At 44.2% G+C, this 17631-nt stretch overlaps 1 protein-coding gene across 8 annotated transcripts in view; it reads left to right on the forward strand.

Moving 5' to 3' along the window:
• Nucleotides 1-3178: 3178 nt before the first annotated feature.
• The window catches only part of dtna (dystrobrevin, alpha), a 32618-nt gene continuing 18165 nt past the window's right edge, over nt 3179-17631 (forward strand). For 2 of the 8 annotated variants that reach the window (XM_086129063.1, XM_086129065.1), the window contains exons 1-7: nt 6837-7090; nt 10672-10739; nt 13563-13643; nt 13718-13931; nt 14645-14730; nt 15391-15545; nt 15816-15921. In XM_086129063.1, the coding sequence (XP_085985189.1) occupies nt 7074-7090; nt 10672-10739; nt 13563-13643; nt 13718-13931; nt 14645-14730; nt 15391-15545; nt 15816-15921 (727 nt within the window). In that variant the 5' untranslated portion in view covers nt 6837-7073. Of the gene's footprint in view, nt 3391-6835; nt 7091-10671; nt 10740-13562; nt 13644-13717; nt 13932-14644; nt 14731-15390; nt 15546-15815; nt 15922-17631 lie in introns of those variants that run through there. The other 6 variants (XM_086129068.1, XM_086129066.1, XM_086129067.1 and 3 more) reach the window with 4 other exon arrangements.

Here is a 17631-nt window from a genome sequence, read left to right on the forward strand (position 1 = left end):
GACCACAATCTCCATTAGGCCCAGATTTTGTGGACACCCTGTTGAGATGTTGACTGAGTACTCATTTATTCGTACTCAAGTATTTATTTCGTGGATGACATTGTACTTTAATTTGAGTACCATAGCTCTAAATTAACAATACTTTTACATGAGTGCACTGTTTATTTTTTTTACTGGTGGTAATGGGATTCGTACAGTCCAGTTTAAATCTGACCTTGTTGAAAAGCATCATGTGGACCTCTTGGAAGGGACGTGAGGGTCTCGACAACGTCAGGCGATCGCCAATATCCATGATAAAAGTCGCCTCCAGTGAAGGATCCCTTTAATGGGTACAACATAAAACAATTGCTTACCAGAAGGGGGAAAAAATCGAACTTTAACTGAGCGCTCAGAAAATTTTGTGTTTTGAGTCAACCTACGTGAGCTAACGCTAGCATAAATCGATACCTTCACCCGTCTTCGGATATTGCCATGTGATTTATCGATCTCGCTCATTTCTGAATTAACGGAACGAATAAATTAATGAGATCAACCGGGATCATTGTCATGGCGGGAAGTGAAAGGGATTATCGACTTGTAAATGAACTGTTGACCTAAGCGAAGTGGACCTTTGGGTGACACGGTTTTGGCTCACACCGCACCGGTTTAGCATCATGCAGTGGTTCTTAACCTGGGTTCGATCGAACCCTAGCGGTTCGGCGAATCGGTCTCAGGGGTTCGACGGAGATTCTCCCATGGAGGGTAAAACACACCCGAGTCAACATGTCAGTTAATTATGACACGCCCGCTCGGCCATCACTGGCTGCAGATGATCACATTACTGTACGTTGTTTGTCCAATCAGTGCTGCGGGAAATTTAGTTTGCTCAGTCGTCAGCATGTGACTGTCGTGATAGTACGTCGCACAATTTTTTTTAAAAAAGCATACTTATCTCTTGAAATGTTATTCACTTTTTTTCCGTTTTTAATAAATGTGTTTTGTTTTATATCTTGAATTTGTAAAAAATAGGTATGTTATTTTTGAATATTTATTTTTCACTCATGAAGGGTTCGGTGAATGTGCATATGAACTGGTTGGGTTCGGTACCTCTAACAAGTTTAAGAACCACTGACATGTTGCCAACATGTCTTTTCCAAAGTTTCACGTGAAACAACTAAAGCGCCGTCAATCTTGCGGCTGCGGTTGCTATGCAACAAGGACCTGCGCACCGGGGCCCTGATGCGTTCACGAACATTGCCGACTGTCGGAAACACTCCCTTCATCCACCCATCCATTTTCTAATGGTCTTCATCCTCACGAGAGTCGTGGGCGTGCTGGAGCCTTTCCCAGCCGTCTTCGGGCAGTCGGCGGGGAACGCCCTGAACCAGTTGGCCGGCCAATCGCAGGGGACGCTAGACAAACAACCATTCGCGCTCACAATCGCGGCTGGGTCAATTGGGAGTGTTCCATTAACCTGCAGCACATGTTTTTGGGATGTGAGAGGAAACGGGAGTACCCGAAGAAAACCCACGCAGGCACGGGGAGAACATGCAAACTCCACAAAGGAATGCTGGAGTCAGGAACCAACCCTACATCTCTGTACTGTGATGCGGACGAGGCAACCAGTTTACCACCGTGCTACCCAACAACTCCATAATTACCTGAATTCATACATTTCGCTTGTATGCATGCATGTATGTAATGAGATATTTAAAGGAATAAAAACTGAAATTGAGTGTCACACCTAAACCCAAGGACTTATGCACACATTTCAACATGCATTTTGTTCAAGTTGACATCCTGCAGCCTAAATGAACATTAATTTGATCATACAACTCATTCCTATGAAGAAGCATTCAAACTCAGAAAACGTGCTCAGCTTGGCCTGAAAATGCATTTAAAGATGAATTAATCGTCCTGTATTATTAACCGGTATGATTCTGAAATGGCTAAGCCACACTGGCACATTAGTTAATATTTTGTATCCAGAATTTTATAAAGAATCGAGAATCAAGTTACTCGGTGTCCCACTTTTTGTGTGTGGTAATTCTATGACTCTGTGGTGGCTACAGCCATCCATTATGGCATCGGTGTCAAAGTCAGGTCCTGGAGGGCCGCTGCCCAGCATGTTTTCCAAGTCTCCCTGTTGCAACCCACCTGGTTCAAATGAACAGGTGCAATGGCAGGCTTGCGCAGAGCTTGCTGATGAACTGTTCATTTGAATCAGGTGTGTTGCAACAGGGAGACTTGGAAAACATGCAGGGCAGCGGCCCCTCCAGGACCTGACTTTGACACCTATGCATTATGGCATAGTCTGTTGGTCAGGCAGCATCTCAGCCCGGGACAGAGAGAGACCGGACCGACTGGTCAGGAGGGTCAGTTCTGTCCTGGGCTGCCACACTGGAGGATGCAAGCTAAGCTAACAGCTATGATGGACAGACCCTCCCACCCCCTCCAGGCCACGCTGACACCACTGGGCAGCTCCTTCAGGCAGAGGGAGAGGTACCGCCGCGCGTTCCTGCCGACTGTTGTCAGGCTGCTGAATAAATGCACGCGAAAACCTGGACTCACCCCACATTCACCCATTGTAAATTGTACGGCCACCTTATGCGGCATATATACAGTTGCATATATGCATATATTTTATATTTCATATTGCATTCATTACATTTTTTAAACCATTTATTTTGTGATTGCAAATACTTTTTCTTTTTCTACTTTCTTCCCTCCAATTTTGCTGCCGTAGATTGCGAATTTTTCCATTGCGAGATAAATAAACGTTTCTTATTCTTATTTATTAATTATTTGCCGTTGCGGTAATTTTACTTAAAATAATGCATGACATGTGTAAAAAATGACAGTAATTTTATGACCAATTCAGAATGAGATCATTTCTGCGGGTTTTAAAAAATATATATTTATCTAATCAACCGATGCCACCCACGGGGGGGAAAAAAACTCTCCTGGCTTGGCGCGTTAATGTCCATTACGTCATTGTCCAAAAGGTCTTGAAACGTGGAAACTTTGCATAGTCATCTTTTATTTAAAAGGAGAACAAGACGAAGACCTTGAGCAAAAGGGGTCGGTATATTCTCTATTTTTTTTTTACCCCAAACTTCAAACATCCTGCAGCCTAAAAAGAGAGGCACACTAGCGCAAGTGACGAGAGTCCGCATTACGTCATCTCGCAAAGGCCACCCGCGTGCGGGTGCGCGCTTTGCGAAGCGCGAACATTCCCGACAACACGAGCGAGTACGACGAGAGGTGGACGGCCGCTCGCAGCGATGCGTCGCCCGGTCACGAAGGAAGCCTGATAGCGGGCTGCAGGACACGGCGGGCTGTGTTGGTCGTCGTGGGATTCCCGGGTGGAGGGGGGACGATGTGGCGTGACGTGCCTCGGAATACACTGTGGTAAGTGGCCGTGCGGCCGGAGTCAAATCGCCACCTTAGCCCGGGACCGTTCCGAGTGTAGTCGGACACTACGCGGTGTTAAATGACACTTTTACACCGCTATTAACGTTGGAATGGCGCGTTTAGTGTTGCACACGGGTGTCTCCTGCAGGATGCGTGCTGAGCGTACGAGTAGGCGCCTGTTGCCTTTCTCGCTGCGTGCCCTTTTACCTTTTGACCACAATGGCTGCTGTGGATTTTTTTTTTCACGTGTTTCGCCCACCGGCCCGTTGTTGTTGCTTTTATTTTAAAATCTCAAGCGCGCATTAACAGAGTGGGTTCAGTTTTGTCCCGTCGTTGTCTTAAGTGAAATGACCTTTGAAGGGGGCTTTCTCAAACTTTTAGGCTTGAATTAGAAATAAATGTACTGGGCAGCATAGTAGAGTAGGTAGTGGATATTAATTCTGCAGTTCTCGGGTCCTGGGTTTGAATCCCAGCTCAGGAAATTCTGAGTGGAGTTTGACATTTCCCTTCACCTTTAAGTGATTTCACAAGCATTACTTTGATCAAATAGTTGCATACTTTAATGTGGTTGGCACAATTTTTACATGTGAAAATTTTCAAAAAATAAAAATGTGTGTGTATATATATGCGGACCGGCGGGCCAGTGGTTAGCGCTTCGGCCTCCCTGTGTGGATTTTGCACGTTCTCCCCGAGCCTGCGTGGGTTTTCTGCGGGTACTCCCACTTCCTCCCACATTCCAAGAACATGCATCTCAGGTTAATGGAACACTCTAAATAGTCCCGAGGTGCGAGTGTGGGCACGGATGGTTGTTCGTCTATATGTGCACTGCTATTGCTTGGCAACCAGTTCAGGGTGTGCCCCGCCTACTGCCCGAAGCCGGCTGGGAGAGGCTCCAGCACGCACCTTGTGAGGATAAGCGGGTTGGAAAATGGATGGATCTAGCTAGCTAGCTATCCTTCTTTATAAAACCAAAATGATTATGATTTTTTTTTCAAAATATGAGCAGATATTTACTTCTTGTTTTGCTTTGACGTATGAGCAACCACAAAGCTTTGCCTGAGGAAAGACTGCTTGGCTTCATGCAAAACAATGCAACAGAAGAAATAATAATGCTAAGAAATAGCATTTCTATCATTGGTGGCGTTTTTTTTTCCTTATAAACACTTCAGAAAAGTGAGCCATAATCGCTGATGCACTTTTCCGCCATTTATCGGACACCGAGACAACGGCGACACATAAACCCAAAGAGCGCACTTTGACGGGAGCTGCTCGCCGTCAGCCACAGCATATGCCCGGACACTCGCTCACAGTCTCACTGACGTCACACACCATCCCAAAGGCACCCGCACACGACGATACGTATTTTATTTGCTACACATTTTATGCATGCATTTGTTTTTGTATGTGCAAAAACAATAATACGGTTGCTAATGAAAAATTTAACCGATGCTTACTCTTGGCTTCTCTTAAGGCAAAACTAAAAGTGATCAGGACGGTGCCGTGCGGCAATTCAGGCAAAGTTTTTCTTTCTCTGGCTCAGGGGATGGGAAGCCAGTGTAGTTTATAGGAACATGATGCGAAATGTAACTCCCGGCCAATCGGTGTTAACAGCCGCGATGTTCCGCAATCACGCAGCGGACCGAAACTCGAGGAAATGTGTTTGTGTACAGAAATGTCACACCATGATGTGTTCCTTTTCACCAGAAAGGATAGAAATGAACTTTCGTACGAAAATAGGCTTGTTGTATAGCTAGTATATATATTGTACAATATCTGAGTAATTCCAGAATTTTGAGGACAGTTTAGACGCCAACATTTTTCTGTCTGTTCAAGAAGAAACATAGTGATATTATAATGAATTAAAAACGTCGCTGTTAATGCCTTTTTCTGACCGTATGAGTAACGGGGTTGTGTTGGTTTGAGTCGCACACTCCATTACAGCTGAAAAGATGGGAAAAAAAAGTAAAAGATGAGTTTGATGTCACTACTGCCGAGTCACTCATTTTTTTTAGGTTCCTTTTTATGTTGCGGGACATAAATTCAGAGCATAATTATTCCACTTTGAATTTTTTTTAACAATTACAAGCGGTAGACTTTACACGGGTCCGATTGGCTGGATCAGATTGGCAGATATTTTGCAGTTTGTGCAAAATCAGGGATCGATTTTAATGTTATAATTTGTAGATCGATCAACGGGGCAGCACGGCGGTCGACTGGTTAGCACGCCCCGCGGCCCTTGTGAGGATAAGCGGATCAGAAAATGGATGCTTGAGTTTCAAGCTCCGTCAATTGTATGCGCATTTTTGCAATCCTCACATAGTTTCAATAGACGAGATTATTCTGGCATATGATTGGATCGGTGATCGGTTATTGTTTTTTTTTCTTTTAATAATCATAATAATATAATCATAATCAATCAATCCAATAATATGCGAATGTATGATTACTAAAAAGAATCAATCCATCAATTTGTGTGATTGGTAATCAGCTCCAAAATCCTGATTGTCTAAAGCCCAGCAAGCGGGACATTTCAACTAAATCCCCCCCCCCCCCCCCCCCACCCCGCTAAAAAAACTCCCCAATAACAATAATTTCAAACTAAATTTATTATATTTGACGTGCAAGGTCATCAACGGGGAAGCACATCAGAAAACAAACATTTCAGGGCTTCAAGATTTATTTAGCATTTTCAGTGATATTTAAGTACGACTTGTGCATGAATTTTATGCATGGATTCTTTGAAATGTCATCAGGTGGACACAAGCGGTTCTCCAATTCTGTAATGACCCACAAAAAAAATTCTTCTGAACTGTTGTCAGATAGGCGGCCCGGTAGTCCAGTGGTTAGCACGTCGGCTTCACAGTGCAGAGGTACCGGGTTCGATTCCAGCTCCGGCCTCCCTGTGTGGAGTTTGCATGTTCTCCCCGGGCCTGCGTGGGTTTTCTCCGGGTGCTCCGGTTTCCTCCAACATTCCAAAAACATGCATAGCAGGTTGATTGGACGCTCTAAATTGTCCCTAGGTGTGAGTGTGGGCTTGGATGGTTGTTCGTCTCTGTGTGCCCTGCGATTGGCTGGCAACCGATTCAGGGTGTCCCCCGCCTACTGCCCGAAGACGGCTGGGATAGGCTCCGGCACCCTAGTGAGGATCAAGCGGTTCGGATAATGGATGGATGGATGTTGTCAGATATTTGCCAACGTTAAAAAAAACTAAAGAAATTCTGTCTCTGCCTTCCTTGCCATGTCTTTGGGCAGGTTTTGGCCCACGAGGCTGTCGATGGATAATGGTATGTATGCGACGGTTTTCTCCTTTAAGGGCATTTCTTTTCCAATGCTGCCAGTGTGACAGTAGTAGAGAGAGAGCTGGGTTGGGGTTGGCGTTGGCAGGGTGGGAGAGACTCATGTGTGTTGGGCACTTGCCAGGAACGAGGCTTAGGGTTTCGCAACTGGAGCCCCAGTAAAGCTGCACAAGAATGTGGAGCCTTCTCATTTGATAGTTAAAGATAGATGCAGCAAGGACCGTGTCCTCGACACGTTCTAATTTCAGACACGTCTTCAGTGCAACGGCCCGGCTCTTTTGTCGTAATGTTTCCTCCTTAAAATGGGGATTTGGCCTCGCGCGCACTTCTCTCCGTCAAGAGTTTGTAATAAGTCCCGACGAGGCGAGCGGAAGGAGGCGCAGCATGGCGTTTTATGAGAGGTACGGTACGCTGTGATGTGTTTTGGCGGCTTTAATATCGACTCTACGCGCTAGATTGTATCAATCTCTGTTATTTGCCAGAATGATAACAGTTTGACCAAGGTCACGCGGCCGGGATGTGAGGTGGGAGCGCTGCTATCATTGTTAATCTTTGAAAAGCGCATCTGTGTTTATATCCGCTCACAGGAGAAATGACGAATGGGGCGGGCTGGGAGGGTGACATTGGACTAGCGGCTGCTGGCGGCGGCCTGACGTGTCCGCATCTCAACGCGCATTGGCCAATGGCCTCACAATGAATCAAGCGCGACTCCACGGCCGCATCTTGTCCTAAAATGACGCTCGTGATCATCGAAACAGATTCTCCGCTGTATTTAGCCTTGCGGCCGCTCGCCGTTAATGTTTCCGCCTCATAGTACAGACGTCACGGGTTTGAATCTCAGCCCCCGGGGCCTTGCCGTGTGGCATTTGAGCGGTGTCCTACATTCATACAGGTATTTTGGTCGACTGACGACTCGAAATTTCTCGTAGGTGTGAATGTTTATTTGCGATTGGCTGTCCACATAGTGTCCCGCGCCTTTCACCCAAAGTCCTTCATGAGGATAAGCGCAAGAAGAAATGGATGCGCGGAGAGCAAACGGATACAGGATGTGTCCATTGTTACCAATTAGTATGATAGTTTCTCCAGTTTTTATTCTGGTAGCTAATTCAAAAAAAAAAAGGGACAAGGTCATACACGGTCTGTTCCGGGACAATGGAGCGGCCCTGTAAAATCCTCTTTCTTAAACTGTAACCGTAATCAAAACGCCGTCACTGTAAAAGCAACATTTGAACAACCTTTAAATACACTATGCAAAGGTTGAAAGAAAGAAATTGTTGTATATTGATGACCTAATATAAAGAAAACTGCTGTTTTTTTAACATGTGATGTCGCTCCGCATGAAGCCAAAACATTTGACTTTTTATCCTTTCTGATGTTGAGATATTGTTCAGGAGTTCGGCGAATCGGTCTCAGGGGTTCGACGGAGCCTCTGCCGTGGAGATTAAGACACACCCGACTCAACGTGTCCATTAGTTATGACGCGCCCGCTTTGCCATCACTGGCTGGTTCATTTTGTGCACAATTAAAAAATGTATACGTCATACGTATACTAATTGTGTTTCCTTTTTTCTTTTTTTAATGAATGCATTTTTTTAATGTCCTGAATTTGTACAAATAAATAAATAAATCATATTTTGATTTTTCGCTAATGATGGGTTCGCTGAATGTGCATGGTTGGGTTCCGTACCTCGAACAAGGTTAAGAACCACCGCTCTCAAGCCTCCGTAAACTCTGCAAATCCATCTTAACCATATTAGCGCATTCTTTTTCCTCGCCAATTGTGGTTCAAAGAGCCACAAGTGACTGTTCGCATTGATTGGGATCAGAAAAGCAAACCTGCTGATTTTAAATCCTGGTATTTTATTTTATTTTTAATTGCGCCACGTGTGTCTGCAGAATATGGCTAATTACTGTCAAAATAATATAAAATAGCACGCCTGAAGGATTAGCTCAAGGCTATCGTCCGAAGAAAATGACGTCCCCACTAGCTACATCTCATAAATGATATTTGCGATTAAAAAGAAGAAAAAAAAAACTTTCCTCCAGAAACTTTGCCTGTCTGCAGTGGGGAGGGGCTGTTGATTCAGGCGTGTAGGGAGGGGTAAGTGTGTGTGTGTGTGTGTGTGTGTGGAGACTTGCTGCCATGGCAACAATGCACATGACAAGGTGCATTAGATTGCCTCGGACAGTGTGTGGCGAGGCGTGTGAGTCTTCTCTCGGCTGCTCTCGCTGCCCCGCTTCCTTGAAAGTCTTCTCCTTGTCTTACTTATGTTCGCTCACCTCCCCTCGGATATGTGTGTGTGTGTGTGTGTGTGTGTGTGGTACATTCAAAAGGTTGCGAAACAAGATCAAGTGAAGAAGGGCGGGAACAAATACTCGGAGGCAAAAAGACAGCCCTTGAGTTCTTCTAATCGGTGGACTTTCTGTCTGCTGATTGCTTACGATTGTGTCAAATTAATCGATCAATCAACAACTGATCAATTATTAAATTAATCGTTGCATATTTTAATAAACGAGTTGGCGTTTAGAGCCATTGTTTCACTTCAAATTGTCCAAATCCTCTGATTTCAGCTTCCAAGTAGTTATTATCAATTTGATTTGATTTCTGTAGTTCATCATAAAAGCAGATCGTTGATCTTTTGTGTGTAATCAAAATAAGACATGCGCCAAAATCCGATTTACTTTTGGACTAGTTTCAAAAAGGTCGGCGAGTACAACATCAGTCCATCTTACGTGGCTTGAAAGTGGCTGTGAATCTTTGCCTATCTTAGCTGTCAAGTCATGCTTGAAGCAACTTAGTGTGGTGGAAGTTTTTACCGTATGGCAAAAGAACAACTCACTCACCATACACACACACACACACACACACACACATTCTCAGAAAGCCAGATAAAAGATTTTCTTGATTGTTTAATTTCACACAAAAAAACATCCACACATCCACCTGCGACTCAGAATTCTGTTCAGGACAACACATTTTTCTTGCTTTGACCTGAACGCAAAACCTGCAAATTGGTGAGCTGTTGGGCAAATAATGGAGGCTGCATTACTCTCCAAAATCCACAAATCAGTGTTGCTTAATTGCAAATATGCAAGGTTTCACCATATTTCTGTTTGTAAAATCACATGTTTTGTACTGCTGCTCTTGTATTGCATCTCATTAGATTGTGCAAATATATATATGCACAATCAAATCAAAACAATATATATTTACACACACATATATAAATATGTGTGTGTGTGTGTGTGTGTATACACAGTACTGTATGTGTGTGTGTGTATATATGTATGTATATATACTGTATATGTATATATATATTTATGTATATATATGTATGTCCATTCATCCATCCATTTTCTGATCCACTTATCCTCACAATGGTCGCGGGGGGTGCTGGAGCCTATCCCAGCTGTCTTCGGGCAGTGGGCGGGGGACACCCTGAGCCGGTTGCCAGCCAATCGCAGGGCACACAGACACGAACAACCATCCACGCCCACACTCACACCGAGGGACAATTTAGAGTGTTCAATCCGCCTGCCGTGCATGTTTTTGGAATGTGGGAGGAAACCGGAGTACCCGGAGAAAACCCACGCAGGCCCGGGGAGAACATGCAAACTCCACACAGGGAGGCCGGAACTGGAATTGAACTGCACTGTGAGGTCGACACACTAGCCACTGGACCACTGGGCTGCCCTATATAGATATATATATATATATATGTGTGGGTGTACAAAAACACAGATGAAAGTATGTGAATTGGAATTGTGGTCACGCTGAATGGTTGTCGTCTCATTATGTCCGCTCATCTTAATGAAGTGGTTAGAGTCTCGGCATGCACAATGGTTTTATCAGTTGCCTTCTGACGCTTCAGGGAATTAAGTCAAAAACATTTCGTGTTCAGTCATCAAACCGTGATTTTTATGAGGACGTCGCTAAAAATCAGGGGCGCGTGGATTGACTTTTACTCTCTCTCTTGATCAGAATGATTGAAGACTGCGGGTGGAGTGGCGACAACATGGCAGACAGGAGGCAACTGCTCGTCGAGATGAGTAAGTACGAAGGCGCACGTGACCGTGTCCTAATCTACGCTGGCCTCCCTTCACCCGCCGGCCATTAAAGTGCTCGCTTCTTCCAAGTTTGCATGTAAGATGCATATGATGGAGATGAAATGGTCCCACTCGCATCACATCCAGATTGATGATAAACTGAAGGAGGATGGCATCGCACCCTTTCCCAAACACCGCATCATATTTGCCCCGCTCTTGTAGGTAATAAGGTAACAGAATTATTTGAAGAGATGACGCACGGTCTATGCATTCAGTTTTCTTTGATCACAGGGCATCTACAGTCAAACAAGCATTTCCACTATATGGACAATTTATCCATTCAGCCATTCATTTTCCCATCCACTTCTCCTCACACGGGTCGGGGGGGTGCTGGAGCCTGTCCCGGCTATCTTCGGGCAGTCGGCGGGGCGCACCCTGAACTGGTTGACAGCCAATCGCAGGGCACTCATAGACAAACGGCTATTCGCGCTCACGATCACTACCTAAATGCATTCCGGTTATCGTTAGCATTTGTAATTGAATCATTATTTACAGAAAATGCCGATTTTGTATTTTCTGATGTCTAATTGCAGTCTCTGACGCTCAAACCGTGCAGGATTTTACAGTGGCCTACAATAACCCTTAAACATACTATTTAGGAATCAAACCGGCTCGTTTTTGATCAACACGGCTGTGCGACTGTGTTTTAATGGTGGTGGTACTTGGAGAGCTAAGTAGATTTTTAGGCGGCGCCTCATGTAAAATGTTTGCAACCCACTGATTTTGAGTCTTCACCAATCCAGACATCGGAATGTGGGAGGAAGGAAAACTATCTGGAGAAAACCCACACCAACACAGTGAGAACATGCAAACTCATCCTGGGAAGACTTGAACTGAGATCCAAACCCTCAACCTCAGAGCATCAATCTGCCCCCGATTCAAACAATTACAATATACAACAGAGCATTTTGTTCCAAAATCGAATAACCTGCCGGTGATGCAGCTTTCACTAGACTAAACACTTGGACTTAATCAAGTCTCCAGTGATCATGCTGAAAGTATCCACTTGAAAAAAAAATGTGCAGAAAATATATTGCTGTGAAATTGTGAACTCATCCGATGCGTTTTTAAGACCTTTCACAATAAGGGTTGAAAAGCTCGAGTGAACTTCAGTTTACTGCTGCGGCTCTTGTCGTCGGCCCATTAAAAAGTAACTTCACACCAGACTGAGAGGCGGCGCTTCACTTGTATCGCTTTGGACGGCGCCCAAGGTCCTCAATGGCTTTTGTACCAAGTGTTCTGAAAGCATTAAAATCGAAAAAAATAAATAAATCACTCAACGCATACGGATTTTTAACATCCCAAGATGTGAGAGACACATGACGGGGAGAACGGTATCCCCTCCCGCAAACCAAATGCACGAGACCTGACCTGTGAGAGCAGACAGAAGACACAAAAGAGAAGAAACGGTAAAAGTACACAAAGATTTACAAGTAGCAAGGCGAACTGTTGACTCGTCTGGTAATTACCTAGTTGGGGCCAGCACTTCTCCTCCTCATTTTTATCGGAGCGAAAGACTTGCAACACATCAATCTCTCTCCGCTTTCTGCTCAAATTACTCCGCAGGTTTCAGGCGGTTCTTCTGTTTTATGTCACAATCCCGGAGATCGTGCATCCACCGAATGTGGCAGTTGAAGAGGTTTAGCAGTTACGATCGACATCTTCTGAGCAGATCTGGGATGTTTTGTTTTTTTAGAACCTACACCGACGGATAATCTTTTAAGGATATTGTTTTACCGATGAATGTTGCCGACCTTAAGAGAGTGGGAATCGAGCTCAAATTAGGCTCAGTTGTCAGTGTGTGTACATTAATCCCTTGTTTATCGCGGTTAATGGGGACCAAAACCGCCCGCGATAAACGAAAATCCACGAAGTAGCGACCAATAAACATATATATATATCTTTTTTAAAAATCCGCAAAAAGTTCGCAAACGGGCCGCGAGAAGCTGCAAAACAACAGCGAGTCACATAGAGCAACATATACAGTACTGTACTCCATGCATATGATTTTAAAAAAAAATTATGAATATGTTTGAAAAAATGCGCGATGCACTGAAGCCGCGATAAACAAACCGCGAAATAGCGAGGGATCACTGTACCATCCTTAACAATTTGCTATGGTAAAGATGGAACAGGTTTAACATTTACAATCGTTGACCATTTTCCCAAGCAGACGAAGAGAGAACACCACAGGATAATCGCTTAGGCTATTTTAGAGACGACCAGTCACCGAGAAACTCTGCTAACTTTGATCGTAAGGGCTAAATTTAGACACAATTTTGGATGTGTGTGTACCCTGCTTAAAGATTGTTCTTGTAAATTTTGAACAAGTTTACCATTTGCGATTGTCGAGCCTGATGGTTATCCCAAGCAGATCAAAGAGGAAAAACCTTTTGGAAGACAACGCATACACCACAGGATAGTCACTCAGACTCATCTTCCATAGATATCCGACATGGGATTTTGTTGGTAAGCGCTTTAGGATTTGGGATTGTCAATATTGGTTTCACAGGTTTAACATTTACAATAGCCCCGATTGTTTTCCGAGCCGATCGGGGAGGAAAAATCGGGCTGAAATTTGGGCCCATTATCGGTATTTGTGTACCACATTTTACCCTGATGCTTCGTGGTGAAAAGTGGTTCCCATACAGTCCCACGTCAATGGCAGTGAAATAACAATCCAAATTGTATACCCTGTGACTCTTTTGCTGGGTCTTTATTTGTTTATTTGATCCTGAGGTAATTTACTCGGAAAATCTTCCCCAGGGGCTCGGGATTTGGACTCCATTCGACTGTCGACGTACAGGACAGCCTGCAAACTGAGATTTGTGCAGAAGAAATGCAACTGTGAGTACGGCATGCGCTCTCCCGCTTCCGCCGCCGCTACGCGCCGCGTACAATTTTCCCCGCTTGCCTCCCAGTGCATTTGATCGACATCTGGAACGTCATCGAGGCCTTCCGTGAAAACGGCCTCAACACCGAGGGGCTCGAGGGCGAGCTTCCCGTGGCCCGCCTGGAAGTGGTGCTGTCCACCATACTGTACCAGCTGAACAAGCGCATGCCCACCACGCACCAGATCAACGTGGAGCACTCCATCGGCCTGCTGCTCAACTTCCTGCTGGCAGCTTATGACCCGTGAGTCATGTGTGTGGTTGGTTCTTTGTGGCCTAAGTTGGGAAGACTGCTGACTATTGACCGCAACAAGGCGCCAATAATGTGTCTTTTTTTTTTTTTTTTGCACATCGAACACGGTGGACACTGTGAATCCAGTATTTACCTTTCATGCTTGTTCTCATTGGGCACACCAGTAAATTGGTGCCCAACACGGCTGATTTTGGTCAGGACTGGATAAATTGCCAGCCAATCACAGGGCACGTATTGACAAACAAGCATTTCACACTCGCATTGAAACCTATGAACAAATGAAAGTTTTCAATTCAACATGCATGCCCGCGTGATACACGGGAACCACATGCAAATTCCACACAAACGAGGGTTTGAGCGGACTGCCAGGCAACCGTGCTAAGCACTAACTCACAGAGCTGTCGAAAGGTTTTTTGTATTACACAATTTGAAATTGGAGAGAAAAAAAATGAGTGAGCCTTGAGCCAAAAGGAATGGTGAATGTGAAAAGTTGAAATTGATCAACTGAACAATTTACTGTCATTCTAAACATATTGAAATAAAATTTGTTGTCTTTTATGTTTTCATTTGATCATTTTGGTTGCCATTTTTGTGTGTGTGTGTGTGTGTGTGTGTGTGTGTGTGTGTGTGTGTGTGTGTGTGTGTGTGTGTGTGTGTGTGTGTGTTTCTGTGTGAATAACCATAATAAAATCTTTGTTTTCTAGAGATGGTCACGGCAAAATATCTGTCTTTGTTGTGAAGATGGTCCTTGCAACCTTCTGTGGAGGGAAAATTCTGGATAAATTAAGATGTAAGCAGCATTTGTTGTTTCACTTGGAATAGTCCAAAATGATACATTTCGCCACGATAATACATGTGGATTCAAGATCACGCACTCAGTGTGAGTAGTTACTCGATTATAATCTCAGAATGAATAAAGTGAGCAAGTTTGCAGTTTACTAGAGGAAGTCTCCGAATCCATCATATACTGCTCATTTCATTAGCATCCTCGTACCTCGCAAATCATCGCCTTTAAAGAGACCTCCAAAACGGCATATTTGTTCAACCGTTAGCATTGCACCATCAAAGGGAGAAACCATTTTCCACACTTTAGATTGCTCATAAATTTGGAAAAACACTTCACACACAGGTCAATAATATAGATTTGTGAAAAAATATGACATTTGCCAAATCGTGACGGGAGAGGTTTCGCTGGTTCATTCAACTCTTTCATTTACTTTTATTTTGAAAGGTGCCAACATCATCTCCTGGCTGGTAAACGGTCAAAGCGTGGGATGAATTCCTTGCCGTTTGTGTTTTTTAAACAAAACGATTTGAACAGCTGCTTGTCTTCTTCAATTTGTTTCCCTCAATAAGTGGGCTAATTGCACTGTGCGTGATGCTGTAATTAGCTGACTGCGTTGGAAGCTGACAATTTATTATGATTGGTTTGTTTGATGTCGCTCCACAGATATTTTTTCATTAATATCCGATCCGGCGGGAATCATGCTGTATACGCAGTTTGACCAATTCCTGAGGGAGATTCTCAAGCTGCCCATGGCTGTCTTTGAAGGGCCGTCGTTTGGCTACACGGAGCAAGCGGCCAAGAGCTGCTTCATGCATCAGGTCGGCATTCAATAATTCAACCCCAATATTGTCCAGCTCTGTATTTTTACATATGTGATGGGGTGGGGTCACGCATCGCCTCAAGTCCGATTGTGAGGCAAAATGCAATGATGGCCAGTTCGGAAGCGATATCAAGTCACAACAAAGAAATAAGTGTTGACGGAACTGTTGTCCCTTATATTGCCCCCCGGCCCCTTCCTCCCCCAACTTAAAGATAGATTTAAAAACAACTCCCCACCTTCACTAACACTTGGTTTGCATTGTGAGCAGAAAAAGGTCTCCCTCAACATTTTCCTGGACTCGTTGATGTCAGACCCGGCTCCTCAGTGTCTGGTGTGGTTACCTCTCATGCACCGGCTTGCCAATGTGGAGAACGGTAGGTGGCACAACAAAGAGAGCGGAAAAAACCTCAATCCATTTTTAGACACTGGTCCACCTTCCATTTGTTCAGATTGTGAAAGTATATCGCCCAAAGAAATAATGTCCCTGTGTGCGCATGGTGGTGCATGGTTCACACGCCTGCCTCTCAGGTTTGATTTATGGCTACCACGAGGCCATTAAGATGTCAAATGTAGTGTACGAGAGAAATGTTCAATTTTAGGGACAGATTTACCCCAAACGTGCTTGAATTCAGAGTCCTGCGATCCTTTTCTTACTGTATTCATAACTGGTTAGCTTTCCGTGTGGAAGTTGTTCTTTACACCATAACCCCAAGTCATAACCCGGTCACCGCATGAGCAAATGCATACGCCTGAACACAATGACCTATGAGGACCTCACGTGCTTTGTCTCAGTCCTCTGAGGGTCATACTCTAGTCTTGATAAAATGTGAGGTGACAGTGTTTATTGTTATTCCTTGTGAGCATTTGTGAGTCCAGTGTTTTTGGATGTTTTTCCTAGCAAGTCTTCGGAGGTTTTGTTGTTATTCCCCTCAGGATCGCTGCTTTTATGAATGAATCGCAATTTGTGGCACATGGCTAAAAATGCACAGTTCTTGCAAGCCCATGAATACCGGTGGAAATACACTGGTGCCCCTACTTTACGAAATTAATTGGCTCTGGAAGAAATCTCTCAAGTAGAACATTTTGTAAGTAGAGACGCGTTTTCCATATAAATGCCCTAATCCGTTCCAAGCACCTCCAAAATTCAGACATAAATGTTTTCTAAAGCATCAAAATATGTAACAAATACGTGTTACAATTATTGCACAATAAATGAGAGTTGTGCATAATGTAAAAAAAACAAAGAAGAGAGTAAAGAATAAAAATGATGGTCATTTAACTTTGAACTGCGTCCTCATCGTTTTTCGCCCTCTTTAGTGCATGTTCTCTCTCAGAAGTGGTTTTTGCCTGGCGTTTTGCAAAGAACTGATCCAAGGGCGTTTGCTTTTGTCGGCTTTTAACAATCCTTCGAAAATGTCCAAGGCAAACAACAGCATAGTGAGCGATCGCCGGACTGGTGAACACTTTTTCTGGGTGATTCCCATTTACGTAAAACTATCGGAACGCCTCATGGCCCGAGGGTCAAAAGACGAGGACGCTGCGTAGACGCATATCTACCTATCAACGTGCATTGACACATACGGTAGAGGTCCCTCTTAGCCAATGGGATGCCAGTATGATGCTCGGTAATAGCCAGTGGCAGAGCAGCTATAAGTATGTTGCGTTCAGAAAACTTGGAGCTTTTTGTATCTTTAAATTTCTTTTGTAACAAGAGGCAATATTTTCCTGTTGAGGCGTTTCGTAACTTGAAAATTTTGTATGAAGAGACGTTCGTCAGTAGAGGTACCACTGTAGATGGATTTTAGGGGCCTTATACGACCCCCCCCCCCCCACCTCCGCATTTAAATTCACTCTCGATGGCCCCCTGGAAAGCTTGAAAAAAATTTGCCCAGTCACCAATATCACTGAACAATACAGAATTGAGTAGACTCTGATATCCTAACGGGACCCACAAAAAAAGTCTCAAGGACCTAATACCTGAAATCGAACGTCAATTTGAAGCAGCCATTTTGTGCTTGTGCACAAGGGAATGAATTCTCCTAAAGGAGCCCTGAAGCAGGTGGCCTAGACAAATGATCGACGCT

The sequence above is a fragment of the Hippocampus guttulatus genome, chromosome 14 (genome assembly GCF_054856545.1).
Source record: "Hippocampus guttulatus isolate MCC_2025c chromosome 14, RoL_Hgut_1.0, whole genome shotgun sequence".
Classification (NCBI taxonomy): domain Eukaryota; kingdom Metazoa; phylum Chordata; class Actinopteri; order Syngnathiformes; family Syngnathidae; genus Hippocampus; species Hippocampus guttulatus.